General features: G+C 48.4%; 1 protein-coding gene across 3 annotated transcripts in view; it reads left to right on the top strand.

Annotated features, from left to right (window-relative positions):
• The window catches only part of CLDN14 (claudin 14), a 59,743-nt gene extending 52,340 nt beyond the window's left edge, over window positions 1–7,403 (top strand). For all 3 annotated transcript variants that reach the window (XM_032865351.1, XM_032865352.1, XM_032865353.1), the window contains one exon: window positions 6,586–7,403. In XM_032865351.1, coding sequence (XP_032721242.1) covers window positions 6,633–7,346 — 714 coding nt within the window. In that variant the 5' untranslated portion in view covers window positions 6,586–6,632 and the 3' untranslated portion in view covers window positions 7,347–7,403. The remainder of the gene's footprint in view (window positions 1–6,585) is intronic.
• The last annotated feature ends 9,655 nt before the right edge of the window (window positions 7,404–17,058 follow it).

Genomic DNA, 17,058 nt, shown 5'->3' on the forward strand with positions numbered 1-17,058 from the left:
ACAGAGAGAGAGAGATCACAAGTAGACAGAGAGGCAGGCAGAGAGAGAGGGAGAAGCTGAGCAGAGAGCCCAATGCGGGGCTTGATCCCAGGACCCTGAGATCATGACCTGAGCCGAAGGCAGAGACTTAACCCACTGAGCCACACAGGTGCCCCTAATTTAATACTTTAGACAATACCCTTGTCTTTTTACCTTTTTTTTTAAAGGTTTATTTATTTATTTGAGAGAGAGAGAGAGCAGGCATACCAGTTGGGGGAGGAGCAAGGGAGAGACTCTCAAGCAGACTCCCCACTGGGCATGGAGGCCAATCCAGGGCTCAATCTCACCGCCTCTGAGATCATGACCTGAACCGAAACCAAGAGTCGGACACTAAATGACTGAGCCACCCAGGCGCCCCATACCTTTCAATACATTTCTTGTGTAACAGGTTTTTATTCACCTATGCCTCGAAAAATAAAAAACAAAAACATAGCAAATCTAGACAACTATCTTGTCAGGAAAAACAGGTATGCAAAAATAGTGGTGTATTTTATTAAATGAAAGTCAGTAATTTCATTTAGAAATACTTATATGCTGTATTTGTAATGGATTCTAATTAAATCCCATGAGTTGAAATTAGAGAGATAATGCCTCCTGAGAAATGGTTTAGAATTTTTTATGGCTGCAGTTACTTAAACTTATAGTTTTCACTAAAATCAATATACTGTTCAGTCTCACTGAGTTGAAAATGGTCTAACCACAAAGCCATGGTTTTCATCTGTATTAACACAGGCTTCTCCCCAAACCAGTGCTTGTTATGAAAAATAGATTTTTCTTTGGTCATCCAAAAGAGAGGGGAAAAATTTAATCTATAAATTGTCATATCTATATGATGTGGGCATGATATTTCACATCGATATCCCTGATTAGCACAAGCAAGCTCTAACCACCATGATAGTAATAAGTTAGTCATACAATTATTCTGTCTCTGGCTGTCACAGAAAGACTGACGTTCTTCTGCAACATCTGTAGATGGCAGAGAAATCCTCATAAATTTAAACTACAGATGGCTACCAGTCTGAAAAATAACCCAAGGAAAGTTACAGAACGTTTGGAATGGTAATGAAGGAAACTTTATTTTTAGAGCCCAAAACTCCACAGTATGGCCCATCCTGAATGAATATGAAATGGTTTTTCCAAAATATTACTTGATCCCTTTCTCCTGATTCTTATATATTTGGGTAAGAGGATGCACTATAACGTACCTCCAGAGTATACCTGAGCTTATAGAAAAGAGATCTGTTTGCTTTGTACATTAATAAGAAACACAGTGCCCAACATATACTTAGGAAATACTAGGTGTAGTTATTTCATTTGGATATAGCACAAAAGTCATTTTCTTTTCTCATGTTCGTTTTGTTAGTTCATCTCATTAAGGTGAATCCAAATCTACTTTGCGTTTATTCTTAGTTCCTAAGGTGTAGCATTTGTGAAATAGCTAAGCAACAATGAAGAGCCAGTCCAGGGGCACCTGGGTGGCTCAGTGGGCTAAGCCTCTGCCTTGTGCTCAGGTCATGGTCTCAGGGTCCTGGGATCGAAACCCTCGGTCTCTCTGCTCAGTGAGGAGCCTGCTACCCCCTCTCCTTCTTCCTGCCACTCTGCCTACTTGTGATCTCTCTCTGTCAGATAAATAAATAAAATTAAATTAAGTTTAAAAAAAAAAAAGAGCCAGCCCAGTTGGGTTTTTTGAACCAACCAGTTTCTTAAATTGCTGAATATCAAAGTTGAAACAACTCTGCATACTTACGAAGTCCAAGGACCATTTTTCTTTAAGGCAGCTCTTCCTTTTCCTTGATAAGCTCTAGGAAGCCAGGTTGTATGCTGTCTCCACTATGGACCCAATACCACGTCAGGAGCCCTTGGGGCAGACGTGTGTATGATGGTTCATTCCCAGATGGCTATAAGTCTGTTCCCACTGCAGGCCAGTTCAAAGTTGAAAATTGGCTGAGTGACCAAACCTTCCAACTCTTCCTCTAGACAGGAGTGTCCAGGGGATACAGGATAAAGAAATTCCCACACACCCAGCCTGTGCCCTCCTTCCCCATCACCCCCACGCCAGTCTGACACACCCTTCCGCACTGTGGGTGGGGAAGAGCCAGCAAGCCACGCCTGCCCACAGGTGAGCTACTCGTAATGGGATTGAGTTTTCGAGGGGTGAGGTAGGTGACAGCTACAGGTAGCCAAAGGTGAGATTTCTAAGGCATGGGGACATCATGTGACTCAAATGTCCTACTGGCCTCACACCTGCACCCCTCCAGGCCATCTGGATGGTAGGGGGAGATCTGAGCTCACACTCCAGCAAATGAAGGATGAACTAGATGTGCTCAGGACATCTTTTGCTGGAGTAAAAAGGCAGGAGCAGGGGGCTGGGAGAACAGTGCTTCAGTCCCTTGTCCTAGCCAGGCTGTCCCCATTGGCCACTGGGAGACAGCTGGAGTCCAAGCAGGCTGGAAGGTTGAACTCCACCATGTGCTAAAGCTTTCTGCTCCTTTTTTATTTTTATTTTTTAATTCTTTCTTTCCTTAAAAAACAAAAAAAACAAAAACTGTAGCTCACAGACAACAGAGGAAGGAACAACATAAAAGTTATGGAAAAAAACCCTCACCTTTCAGATCTGGTGCTCATAAAACCAGATCCAGTTTGAGGGGCCAACAGTGCCCTGGTGTTTTCCACAGCTGCCCTTCATGGATTTTCATGTTACTTTATAGCCCTGGGGCTTTCTGAGACTCTGTTGGGGGCAAACCCTACATCCTGCTGGCCTTCCTATCTGTGCTCATTCAGCCTCCTGAAAATCAAATTACTTGGTTTTGCCTTTTTTAGCAACTCTAGCTCATCATTGCTCCATTAAACTTTTATGGGACTTGTACCCTCTCAGTCTGCTTGCCAAAACTTGACTTCAAGTTTTCCTAGAAGAGTCAAGAGACGATGTCCCTAGTCAAGTAAGTTTAGGAAATGCTACACAGAATTTTCTGGGAGGTTCACAGTGCCTGCGTGCATACTACGAGCAGTGAGAAGACCAGCAGTCACCAGCCCTTCTCAAACCCACCTAACACATACACTCCTCACACAAGACATCCTGCAAATCCTAAATCCTGCTTGCTCACACAACTAAGCCACGTATTACCCACCCAGGCGGGTGCTTTGGGGACTGTGTGAACCCCAGTGCAAGACCCAACATTTATTCCTGGAGTACCTTATCTTGTTACACTCAGCCCCACCCACCCAGCCTGTCAAGGTCTTTTTGGAACTCAAGTCTTAGGACCATATTTGTCTTGGACTCACGTCTCTCTAGCAAATGCTTCCACAAGCACACACACATCTGCAGGAAAAGAGTAGCTCATCGGTGAAGCTAGTCGCAGCTCTTCAACACGGCTGGCTTGTTGAGTTCTGCACGCACTGCCCCTCTTGGGAGGCATGCTTGGGCAAGATCCTTCCGGAGTATCAGGGATGAGTTTTATGTGGTTTCCAAGGAGATGCATTCATCTGAAGTTGTTTTTCCATTCAACGGCCCCAAAGTGAAAAGTGGTTGTGGGGAAGTTGAGTTATGACCTAATGCCAGTAGCAGCTGCTGGTAACTACCGGGAAAGGGTGAGGGAGCTGGTGGCTGGGAGTTGGGGGCTCATTAACACCCACTTCTTAAATTAGCAAATCCTTCTAGTACAAGTTTAAAAATAGAAACCTAATGGTTTCTAAAATTAGCACTCATGGCTCTCCATAAATGTTTAGACCTCCCATAAACTTCTGGTCCACTTCCCTAGACTAATGGGGTCAGGGAGGCTTAGCTTCTGTTCCACATTCTTGAGGATCAGTGTACTTAATGATTGACCTTGACAAGCTAGAGCTTTGAGAAGCCTCAGAATGTCCTGGACCAGGGACAGGCTGCAGGGCCATCAGCCTGGGGACAGCCTCCAGGCAGGACTGGAAGCATCCTAAAGGCCATCTGGAAAAGTCCGAAGCCTGTAGGCTTCCTGGAGGAACCAAGGGTCTGGTTTGGCCTGGGACTATCCCGATTTCACACTGAAAGCCTCCCCGTCTCCAGCAAACCAGAATGGTCGGTCACCGTGGCTACCTGGACCACTGCAAAAGGACTGAGACCAATGTTCTGGGCCGTCTTTGGGGAGAAAAGTCAACTCTCCAGAAGGCACCGATGATACCCATCCCCACCTCTCCCCACCCCCAGGAGGTCTTCACACCAGTGTCACTATTTACTTGAGCAAGTGTTTGAAGGAGGAATTAAACTACAGAGAAGACCAGCCAGGAGAGGCACAGTACTTCATCCCCCGCTCCCAGCTGCTCCGCGTATAAAACAGGATAAACAGCTGCTGCATCCCTGGGTTATGGGGAATAAACCGGGAAGCACTGTGTCTGCGCAGCGCCCGGCACCGCTTACATCGGGAAGTTGGCGCTTTGGGTGTCAGCTCGGCCAGGCTGCTCAGCACATGGGAAGTGGGGGGGGCGTCGCTGAAGCAGCCCTGGCCCACACAGCAGAGTGACCCCTGGGTGGGACCGTCTCCTCCCTCACAGTGACTACAGGACAGCCAGTCCTGCTATGGGCGGCAGGGACTTGCCAGGGTCCCCCCCACACACACCCCCACCCCGAGCCCAGCATCTCCACAAACAGGGCCCTTGCTGAGTGGAGGGAAAAATCTTTCATGGGGAGACAAGGTGCAGGTGGCCAGTCAGTGTGAAATGTGTGTGAAAAACACGATGTCCTGAACAAATCATCCTTGTACAGGTGTGGGCGTTTTTGTGGGTTTTTTTTAAGATTTTATTTATTTATTTGACAGACAGAGATCCCAAGTAGGCAGAGAGGCAGGCAGAGAGAGAGGAGGAAGCAGACTCCCTGCCGAGCAGAGAGCCCGATGCGGGGCTCGATCCCACGACCCTGAGATCATGACTTTAGCTGAAGGCAGAGGCTTAACCCACTGAGCCACCCAGGTGCCCCCAGGTGTTTTAACCTTAATATTGTCTCCACTGTCAGAGAACTGTGTGTCTGTTCAGCACCACAGTGTTTTGCTGTCCCCTGATCTGGCTTGTTAACTTGCACAGAACCAAGAATCACCTGCTATGAGGCTAAGACATCTCAGCCCAATACGTAGTTTTAAATCCAGCAAGAGGATGGTACAGGCCCCCGGTGGAAATGTGACGTGTTCGTTACTACCCAAATCCTGCACTACAATGGAACAGGGACTTGTCCACCAAGGACCCAGACTTCAAGACCATCGCGGGGAGCGTCTGTGTGGCCCAGGTGGGAGAGACCCTACCGACCCACAGCTTGCTCCCTGCAGCCTTCCCTCGCTTAACTGAGATGAAGGAAGAAGTGGGTTTTGCCTACTGGGTTCTTCCTTGGCTCTGGATGCTTCGGTGACTTGTCATCTGCAGAGAACCATCCCTTTTCTGTCCTCAGGACCAGGAGACACTTTGGGTCCACGGAGTCGAGCTCCCTCATATTAGAGAAAGAAGCTGAGCCCGGAAAGACCCCCTGAGAGTCACCCAGCGGGTGGGGGTGGCAACACGGATGGTCACCCTGTCCCAGGCCAGAGAGGAGACCGCGGGTCCACTGGGGTATTTCTGCTCGCTGGCCCACCCACCTTCCTTTCTTCCTCCCTTACTCTTTCCTCACTTCCTTTTCCCTGCTTCTCTCCTTCCTCCCTTCTAATATTTCCTGAGTGTCCCCTAGCTGTCTGTCACTACATAGGTCCTGGGTCCTTGCCCCGCACAATGTGCTGGATTTTGCCATGGTTAGAATTTTTAAACCTTTGAAATGGCTCTGCATTCCTGTCTCTCTGGAAGGTCGGTAGCAGTACCCGGTTCACAGCAAACTCACCCCTCTGCAGAGAGGTGTGAGAGGAGGTGGCCTGCTGGAAGGGGTGGTTGCTGATTTGTGGTCCTGCACCAGCACCTCAGGCATGGTGACCTTGGTCATTCCTGGCCCCTGGCATCCGTGGGCAATCTCTAAGTTCACATCCAGCTCCAGAATTCTGGAAGAAAGTATCAGACCTGCCTGTGGGTACAAACCCTCTCACGTCCCGAGAGCACAGGGAAGTCACCCACTTTTGGAAGACATCTCATCCTGACTGGCAATCCGAGGCTAATTTCTAAGTCATAGGTGGCACACACCTTAACTCTTGTCAGTCCCTGTGCTGCTTTAACAACTAAAGTGACCACTAATCAGAGGGTACGGAATGAGATTCGAACGCAGCATTAGTGTTTTAGGGTGGACATAGGTAGAACTTTCCACAAGGCTTGCTAAGTGCTGACAGATCAGGAGAGGGGCTGTGGACTGCCCTTCCTTGGGGTCCTTGGGAAGCACAGGCCAGCCAGATGTCTGCCTTCCTCCCTTCCCCTTCCAGCCTTCCGGGGAAAACTGTCTTTGAGGGCAGCATACTCCATCTCCCAATGAAGTCGCGGAAACTATTTTTAAAACTCTTAATTGTTCTACCAACTGCCTATGGAAAACTCAGTTGGTGGCAGAAATAAATGCATCAAAAGATAATCTTTAACCCATTTCCTCTCTCTCCCCGCCCCGCCTCCCGGCTTCATTAGGACTGCGGCGGGCGCCTGAGCGAGCCCGGCAGCCGGCCACCGGGGCCATGGCCAGCGCGGCCGTGCAGCTGCTGGGCTTCCTGCTCAGCTTCCTGGGCCTGGTGGGCGCGCTGATCACCACCCTCCTGCCGCACTGGCGCCGCACGGCGCACGTGGGCACCAACATCCTGACGGCCGTGTCCTACCTGAAGGGGCTGTGGATGGAGTGCGTGTGGCACAGCACGGGCATCTACCAGTGCCAGATCTACCGCTCGCTGCTGGCGCTGCCGCGAGACCTGCAGGCGGCCCGCGCGCTCATGGTCATCTCCTGCCTGCTGTCGGGCGTGGCCTGCGCCTGCGCCGTGGTGGGCATGAAGTGCACCCGCTGCGCCAAGGGCGCGCCGGCCAAGACCGCGTTCGCGGTGCTGGGCGGCGCGCTCTTCGTCCTGGCCGGCCTGCTGTGCATGGTGGCCGTGTCCTGGACCACCCACGACGTGGTGCAGAACTTCTACAACCCGCTGCTGCCCAGCGGCATGAAGTTCGAGATCGGGCAGGCCCTGTACCTCGGCTTCATCTCCTCGTCCCTGTCGCTCATCGGTGGCACCCTGCTCTGCCTGTCCTGCCAGGACGAGGCGCCCTCCAGGCCCTACCAGGCCCAGCCCAGGGGCGCCCCGGCCACCACCGCACCCGCCTACCGACCCCCCGCCGCCTTCAAGGACAACCGGGCCCCCTCGGCCACCTCGGCCTCGCTCAGCGGGTACAGACTGAACGACTACGTGTGAGTGCCCAGGGCCTGTCCCTCCCCGAGCTCACAGACGCAGCAGGACCCGGGCTCGCACCCGTGCCGTGTCCCAGCACCCAGCTGACTTCTGGCCTACTCTTTGGTGTCCAGAGGAATAATATGAACAGGAGGGAGTGGGCATAGAACACAGAGAAGGAAGGAAAAAAAGGGGGAGAAAAGCTCTATATACCAAAGACTTCATCCTTTCTGGCTTTTTATTTATTATATGTATTTATGTGGGTGATTTAATAACCGCTGAATGAAAGGCAGCTTGGGAGTTTGGTCTGTGGGGTTTGTTTGCAATATAGGAATAAACCTTTGGATGTGGTTGTTAGTGAAAAGGACAGTATCTGCTTCCGTTTCCAGTCTGTTCTGTCTGCTGGGGTCTTATGACCACAGCACACTGTCAGGGCCCCATGTTGCAAAGCAATGGGGACACTCCGGGAGTGGCCCCAACCCACACATGATGAGAAAAACAGAGAAGGGCTGGGCTGACGTTTGTCTAGAAGCTGCTTGAGCAGCACCCACTGAAAACAGTCACTCCAGCTGAAGCCCAGAGGCAGGGCAGGAAGTACAGGACTTCCTAGGAGGAAAGATGGTTGTCAGAAACCCCATGGTAAATATAATGTTTTCTACCGGTAGCCCCCTCTAGTAAGGAAGCGAATGTCAGCATTAAAAACATAGCAAAAGGAGCCTCGTTGTTTGGCTCTCTGGGCATTGGCAAGAAGCCCAGTTAGGAGCACTGCTTGTGCCCAAGGGCTGCACAGGACACCACTGGCTTTTTTTTCTGGGGACAGACGCAGGGTGGCAGCTGCCATCAGAGGGGTAATGAGTATGTTGGCCTCTCCTTTAGCTGGAAAGAAGTGCTGAGAGGACCAGATGAGCTCTGATTGCTTTAAGAACACTCTGATGGGGGGCGCCTGGGTGGCTCAGTGGGTTAAGCCTCTGTCTTCAGCTCGGGTCATGATCTCAGGGTCCTGGGATCGAGCCCCATGTCGGGCTTCCTGCCCAGCGGGGAGCCTGCTTTCCCCCTCTCTCTGTCTGCCTCTCTTCCTAATTGTAATCCCTCCTGCTGTCAAATAAATAAATATATTAAAAAAAAAAAAAGAACACTCTGATGATGCTTTCTGGCTGTGATCTAAATCTCACGATCAGAGAGCTGTACATGGTCACACACACACACACACACACACACTGCTCTCCCATTAGCCTGGGGACCATGGTCCTCCGCTACGTCCATCCATTTCATAGCCTTGCCCATTATGTGTCCTGTGGTGCCCTGCTCTTGCCTCTGTCCAGAACCTCAAGTTCTGAACGTGTAAAGAACATACCCTGTCCTGTGGAAGGGTCGACCTGACACCTAGACATGGGGCAGCAATTACAGAAATCCCTCCATTCTCAAGGGGTGTTGGAGAAAGACCACCAGGGCTCCGGCTGCCACCGTCTGCAAAGTAGAGAGCCACACCAGGTAGGACAAACATGGAGCCAGCTGGCAACTGGTGCCAGGGCCAGTGGGGGTGGAAGGGGAGCCTCCCAGACAAGAGTCAAAGGGCCAGGCCGGCCGCAGCCTGGATCCCCTGAACCCAACAAGGCCCGAGGTGGGTTTATACTCTGCTGACTTCCTGCTTCCTCCTGACAGCGTCCTCCAGGCGCTCAGACCAGGAAAATGAGATGGTAACAAGAAACCCAGCCACCATGTACTTCTCCTGCAGGCAGAGGCTCTCAGGAGTAATGTGTGTCCACTGAGAGACCCTCTGGTTCCTTGAGGCCTTACCAGTTAAGGCCTTACCTTAAACTACCCATTGCTGACTTCTGACAAGAAGAGAAGCTTCTTGACATGGAGAAGTGGAGGTTAAAGGAGCAGCCCTATACCACTTTTTGTCGACCTTATGACCCCAGACAACCTCTGTTTGGAAGGTGTGGGTGCAGTACGTGTTAGCCTTTATCTGACCACAGAGAAGCTGGGAGGGCTGGGATCTGCCATCCCGTCAGGCCAGGGAGTTAGACCAGAAAGTTCATCGTTCATGTAGGATGAAACAAGAAATTTTGACCTACTATTTAAATTACAAAAATAAATCAATCTGAACCAATAAAGAAGGGAACTAAAATCTTCTAGAAACAGAACGACATTCTGTCAGTCCTGCCGTGATGGTCATGGTCTAGAAGGTATCTGGTGAAGTTACGCTAGGTAATAGACTTATTACAAATGAAAGAAAAAAATAAAATGACTTTTTTTTTTCAAATGCTTTCTTTAATTCTGTCACTGCTGTAATAAAATGTGTCCCTATCTCCTACTCAAGGGAAAGACCAATGACAGTAGTGCTTACAGTTTATTGGTAACTTACCATGTGCCAGGCATACTTTCTGTTTACTAATTTGTTCCAATGAGAACCATGAGAACCCAATGAGATAAACACTATTCCCTTCCCCCCGTTTAACAAGGGGGGGGGAATTAAAGCACAAAGAGATTAGTTACTTGCCCAGGGTCACAGAGCCTGTGAGTAAAAGGCCCAGGATTCAAAGCCAGACAGGTAAGCAGGGAGCAAATATGTTCCCTCAAGTAGTGTCATGACCCACAGTCTAATTACTTTTATATCCAGACTATTTCCAAATAATTAAGACATTAGTCCATGACCACGTATGGTTCTGTCTACATCATCTCTCCGTAGAGCTTCTGTTAACTGGGCTCTAGCTGGACTGGTGAAACATGATGATGTCAGACCCAGAGGTCCAAATCTGGGTCCCCATAGAAAGCAGGAAGCAACACACAAGAAGGGACACGTGGATGGCTCTGTCCTATGACTGGCCAGCCCGAACAAGAAGTAGGTCTGAACAGGACCTCAATTCTCTCTCTCAAGTAACAGGGTGTAAGAATGCAGTTCCCAGTTTCCTCCTTCACTCCCAGGACAAGTACCTCAGGCCACGCAGGACCCTCTTTTGCCAAATTACCACCAGGGCCAACAAATAGATATGCCTTTTTCCATTTTTGCCCAAACCTTCAGGACTGGGCAGTCTTAACCAAGCTTGCTTTGATGACAGTATGATCTCTTTTTGGAGGTACAACGCACAGCCCCAAATTTCAGAATAAAAAGGAAACCTAAGTCACCGTTGTTATGGATATAAATTATGATGACTCTCATGGGATAAGAAATGCTACATTTCTTTGCTTCTCTAAATCAAACCAAGTTTGGCTCTGCTCCAGAGAGGTCTAAAGCCTGCCATGTTTTCCGGTTCCCTCCCCTGCATTTAGGATGTCTCTGGGCCCCAGCACTAAGGGAGGCCCTGAATGTGTAGGGGTGAAGGCCAGTCTTTAGTCCTGGGGGATGCCTTGTTACCTACTGACTGCCGGCGCCGATGCCTTCACAGCCCAGGGCCTCTCCATGCCCCTCCTCGGCCACCGCCCGTCCATCACCACAGTCTTGCACGTCATGTCCCAGGGCCTCCCTGGCCCCGTGTGAGCAGACGCTGGAAACCTGCACCCTGTGAACCCCTGTACCCGGCCCAGTCCCTGGGAAGCCACTTGACAAGCTGGAGCCACGCCCCTCCCATACTTGAAGCACCTGGGTGTCCCCTCTTGGATAACACACTCTGATTGCTTTCATGGGTTTTGTCTCTTGAAATCAAAGGCCTCTGACATCTCGCAGAGAACCCTGCTTTCATGTCACCCACTGTCACCCTAAATGGAAACAATCTGAGAACTCTGGCTCACTCACGATCTATACAACAATCATGTACTACTTTGTAGCGATAAACTGAAGACAGCCAGGATTTCGCCCTCGGTGCCTGGCCCCAAAGGCCCATACTTGGCCACAATGCTACCCTGCTTCTCCCTGCCTTGGTACCTCCTTGCTTTCTCCCTGCCGGGCAGAGGGAATGGCATAAATGGCAACAATCCGGGCAGGAGATGCGGGTGTGGACCAGGTGGCAGGATGGAAGGGAAAGAAGAGAACAGGATGTGCCTGGATGCAGAGCCTGCAGGATTTACTGAGGTCCTGCTTCTGGTGTGGAAAAAAAAAAAAAAAAAGGCTTCAAGGTTGATGGCAAGATTTGGGGCTGGATCAACTGGAAGAATGGGGTTACTATTTTCTGAAGTGAAGAATATTCTGGAAAGAAAATGTTCTGGTCTGCTAAGGTAGATTAAATCCATTTTCCAGGGCTTTGGTCTGAGCTGCCTCCAGTGCAGATGTGGAGCGGACTGAAGTCCAGGGAGAGGTCACTTTTGGGGCCCTCAGCCCAGGAAGGCCACGTAAGTCAGCAGCTGGAAAGGATCACATTGGAAGTGAACCCAGATGAGAAGTCAAAGAGGCCAGAGATGTTCAGGTTTGGATAGATCTAGCCAGCAGCCAGAGGGGCAATGCCCAGTGAGCAAGAACTAAGAAGAGGATGTTCTCGAAACCAAGGAGAAGGGAGTGATCAGAAGCTTTAAATGAACTTGACCTTCACAGTCAGGTGGGATGGGGGCTCTATGACGGGCTTCATTTGCAGGGGAGGCACTGGACTTAGAAAAGTAAAGGGAAAGCTGAGGGTTGCCAGGCAGAGACAGCAAGCTACCCAAGTGGAAAGTGGACACACTGAGGTTAGAACACTCTTGTTGCCAGTTCGTAAGGTTGCAATAGCCCTCAGGGAAAATCTGCAGCTCCCGCATAAGCTTTAAGGCAGACCTACCATGGATTTTCCCCTGAGATAACACATCAGGAGTCTTCTAGCCCAGTTCTGTCCTAGTTCCCAGGGCCTCCACGCCACCTTAATACTTTTGAATATAAAGATAAAAGGTAGCTACGTAAGATTCAAAAGGGAAACCAATGAATTTGAAACGTGTTGTCAAAATATTTATAAAGTATGACATTACTAGCGACAGTTGTGCTCCTTTGTGAATGCACTGCATGACAATACTCCGTAATAAATACTGTCAGGCCAAAAACAATAATCAGCATAAATAGTATTTTAAGAAATTTGCAAAGCAAATTGTTCAGATGACTTAAAGACCCATCACATCGCTTAAAACCCCATCACATGAAAGACTTCGTGCAACCAGAAATTCAAATTTCCTTCTGCACATAAGTAATAGCTTTACTAGAATAAACCCTAGGAGGGGTGCCCGGTGGCTCAGTCGGAAGAGAATGCCACTCTTGATCCCCAGGTTGTGAGTTCAAGCTCCACATTGGCTGTAGAGATTACTAAAAAATAATAAGTCTCAGAAAAATTGTTAAAAATTAAAATAAAATAAACCCTAAAAGCTCCCCGGGGACCTCAGAAGCCTTATGTCTGGGGGGGTAAAGGGACATCAGAACAGCAGCCGAGACCTGAGCACCATTCCTGAAGAGAGCAGAAACCCGGCTCCACATTTAACCGCTCAGTTAGAGCCGGCTGCGTGGCCCAAGGGAGTAAATCACAGTGACCCGCAGGCGGTATCCCTGTGTTGTAGACAGAGCAGGAGCTCCTCACGGTGGCCGGAGCAGCACCAGGCATAAGCACACAGGCGTGGGGTTCCTGTGTCTCTGGCGGCTCTTCGTAAGGTCCAGAGACAGGACAGAGAGAGAGAGAGAGGGGAGACGCGTCCCTGGGATTGGCCTTGCTAAACCGAGTCAGGCCAAGAGCAAAGGCAAACCCAGCGTCCATTTCTTCTTCCAGAAGCATCAGTTTTAGACGAATGAAACTAGAATTAATGATGCTCAGTCGCTTAACAATCACAGCGCGCCGGAGAGGGAGGGTCAAGCAGGAGATGCCGGGGAACGAGAGGTGAGTAAAGCAGGTGTAACTAAGACTTGGAGGACTAAAGCCTTCACGCGTCTCCTATTGAATCCTCACACCTTTCTCACCCAGGATGAGCCATGGGTGTGTGTGAGTGAGAGAGAGACAGAGACAGAGCCGGAGGAGGAGAGATCGAAATCGGAGGTGCTGGATATTTGAAGCTACTTCTTGAATCAAAAAGCACAAAGCCAATTCCTGGGCAACTATCCAAATGAAAACACAGAAATTTCATTCTAGTAAATTCTTTTAAAATACTACCAACTGGCTTTTGCAGGTGTGCATGGCAGAGGAAAGAGCCAACAGCCCATTTCCTGCCTGGGAGAGGCCAGCGGAGGTCACCCCATAAATCTGGGAGAGCCCAGCCCCCGGGGGTGATTCACCTACGTCCTCCTCACACCTCCTGCTCTGGCAGGTTCACCTCAGAAAAGCTCAGCGCGACGCACAGCATATACCTCAATTCCTTTCTCCTGAGGCGCGCTCTCTGTAGAAGCTTGTCACCCTGCCTCCCTGCTGTGTAAATGATTGACTGACCCAAGCTTTCCGTCCCACCAGGGCAGCCTACCAGCTCCGACCGGGAGCACCAGCTGCCTCCAGCTCTGGGGAGGTCTGGGATTTTTTTTTTTTTTTTTTAGTCATCCCAGGCATTTTTCCAAAATAAAGCATTTACATAGATTTCCCATCCAGCCTAATAAATAGCAAAAAGGCAGGATTTAACAGCCGGGAAAATGCAGGAGAGTTTTGGTCTGGTGGCTTCAACAGGTGTCTGGGGGAGCTGGTGCCCGCCTTGGGTTGCGGTTCACCATGACCTTGCTCAACACGAGCTGGAGGCCATGAGGGTCCAGGACAGTGATGAGCTTGTGTGAACAAGGAGGTCCAGGGCTACACTCGGGAGTCCCTGAGCCTAGACCGAACCCAATCCCCAGCCTCTCCCCAGACAGCCCTCTCAGCCAGAGAGGCAGCCTGTTTTTCCGTTCACAGCTCCGTAGATATTTCTGTTATGAAATTCACCACCCCTCTTTGTAATGACTATCAGTTGGTCGGTGATGCCCAGACATCCGACTATCACACGACTTTGATTCTCTGAAATCAAATCCGGTTCTGATTCAAGCCACAATGAGATATCACTACATGTACAGTAGAATGGCTAAAATGTAAACGATTGACCATATCAAGTGTCGACAGGGAGAGGAAGCAATGGCGACCTCTGATCCCAGGAGGGAGGAGGCAAATCAGTACCATTACTTTGGTCACGGGCAGGGGGTCCTCAGGGGCCTTCTGGGTGCTGTTAATGTCCCCTCTCTAGATCTGGGTGGTAGTTACTCAGTTATAGTCACTCTACGATCATGTATCTGGGTGGACATTCCTAATTGGGATTGTTTATTCTGTTTTGTTTTCTTTAAAACTCTCCCTGTGTTTGCCTCCTTCTGCCATGAGACTGTGAACCTCCCTGATCTAGGGAGCTTTATTCCCATGGCATTGCACAAGGTAGTTCTTCAACAAGTGACTTGCGGTTGAATTCATGGCTTTGTGCTTCCCCAAAAGCTACTGAATCCCTTTAGATATGCAGTTCTTCTTACTTAGTTTTACATGTGACTTAGTTTATTTTAAAAATCTCTTTGCACAGAACTTGTGACTTAGTTTATTTTACATGTGACTTAGTTTATTTTAAAAATCTCTTTGCACAGAACTTCCCAGCGCCACATTGTGTAGAAAACAGGCCCCCTAACATCATGGGCCACTCAGTTGTTGGAAACTCCACTTGCCCAAAGCTGAAAAGGAGGAGAAAAAGTAGGGATGTATTTTGTACAGTGCCCTAGAGCCCAGCCCTTTTTCCAAGTGGAGGTTGAATCTCATTTCACCGGGAGAGTCAATAATACACAACAGAGAGAGGCAGTCCCCTACTGGGCCCAAATGTGGTCAGGGTGATGGCTAAATCAGGGTCTTTGGTGAGCAGCTCAGAAGTCCCAGTCTGGTGCTCTGAGCATCCGCACATCTTGTCTTCCATGCATGGAATTCTTCTAATGAAAGTAAAATCTTTCCATTTGTGTTTAAAGAAAAGGCTTTAAGCTTCCCCCATCTTATATCCAAATCTTCCAGCTTACTTGTCTAATCCCTGGTTCTGCTTCCTCTCTGCCTCTCTCCCTCTCAAGAGGCTTCCTCACACAAATTGGGGGTCTCTGACCCTCCAGACTTCTCCAGACTGTCTCCTTGACTGTATCTCTCTGTCCTGTTGTTGTTCCATTCTTTGATATCTGCCCTGATTTTTCTGTTTGGTCTACCAATTGTTGAAAGAGGAGTGCTTCAATCTGTAATTATAAATTGAGGTCTGCCTATCTCTCCTTGCAATTCTGTTTCTTTTTACTTCATGTGCTTTGAAGCTCTGTTATCAGATACATAAATTAGAATTATGTCCTTTTGATATAAGCATAACCATATCAATAATCACATTAAATATACATGGACTAATTGCCTCAGTTTTAAAAATAGAGATTGTCGAATTGGATAAAAAAGCTAGACCCAACTCTATGATGCCTGCATAAAAATCCACTTTAAAAATAAGGGCGGAATAAGCTAAAAGTAAAAGGATGGAAAAATATACAATGTTAACATTGATTTAAAGAAAAAAAGGTGGAGTGGTTATAATAATATCAGACAAAGTAGATTCCAGGGCAAAGAGTATTAAAAGGGATATAGAAGTTCCTTTTGTAAAGATGAAGGGATCGTAAGAATCCTGGACAGTTCTGGGATCCTATTCACTCTTAGGCTTTCTTCTCACAGCATAGTCAGTCATCCTTTTAAATTGGGAACCTCCAATTCAAGACTGCAGACTAAGTTTATGCATTTAAATGCCTACCCTCTTTGGATCCTATTAAAAGTTGAAAATAGAGCTACCCTACGACCCAGCAATTGCACTACTGGTTATTTACCCTAAGGATACAAATGTAGTGATCCGAAGGGGCACGTGCACCCGAATGTTTATAGCAGCAATGTCCGCAATAGCCAAACTGTGGAAAGAACCTAGATGTCCATCAACAGATGAATGGATAAAGAACATGTGAGATATATGTGTGTGTGTGTGTGTGTGTGTGTAAAATAGAATATATTATCTATATATAATGGAATATTATGTGATATACATGTGGTGTATGTATATAATAATGGAATATATAATATATGTATATATAATGGAATACTATGCAGCCATCAAAAAATGAAATTTTGCCATTTGCAATGACTTGGGTGGAACTAGAGGGTATTACATTAAGCGAAATAAGTCAATCAGAGAAAGACATCATATGATCTCTCTGAAATGAGGAATTTGAGAGGCAGGGCAGGGGGTCATGAGGGGTAGCAAGGGAAAAAATGAAACAAGATGGGACTGGAGAGGGAGACAAAACATAAGAGACTCTTAATCTCAGGAAACAAACTGAGGGTTTCTGGAGGCAAGTGGGGTGATATAGGGTGGGGGTGGCTGGGTGATGGACATTGGGGAGGGTATGTGCTATGGTAGTGCTATGAATTGTGTAAGACTATGAATCTCAGACCTGTACCCCTGAAGCAAATGATGCATTATATGTTAATAAAAAACGGTAAATAATAAGAGAATGAAGTGCACAACAGAGAATGGAAGAAGGACTGTTAGGGTTGGGTTTTCTTTAATTCTTTTTTTTTTTTAAATTCTTGAAAACAAAAAGCTGATGTGAAAATACAAACTTCAAACAGAGTGGTGGGAGGCACGACCAGGAGGGCACCTGGAGGGTCTGCAGCTGGGGCAACAGAGCTGAGCTAGGGGAGCTCCTGGTGGAATCCAACAAGGAAGCTGAGCGGGAAAGGATTGAAAATGCAAATGCCAGGGGATTACTCCATTTACAGCTTCTCCTCACCCCCACCACACACACAAAGGATCTAAGAGCTAACGTGGCTGAACACACGTCCTGGCCACGGAGTCATGGGGCAAGGAG

This window comes from Lontra canadensis, unplaced genomic scaffold (genome assembly GCF_010015895.1).
Source record: "Lontra canadensis isolate GAN:19392208 unplaced genomic scaffold, GSC_riverotter_1.0 scaffold29, whole genome shotgun sequence".
Taxonomy (NCBI): Eukaryota; Metazoa; Chordata; class Mammalia; order Carnivora; family Mustelidae; genus Lontra; species Lontra canadensis.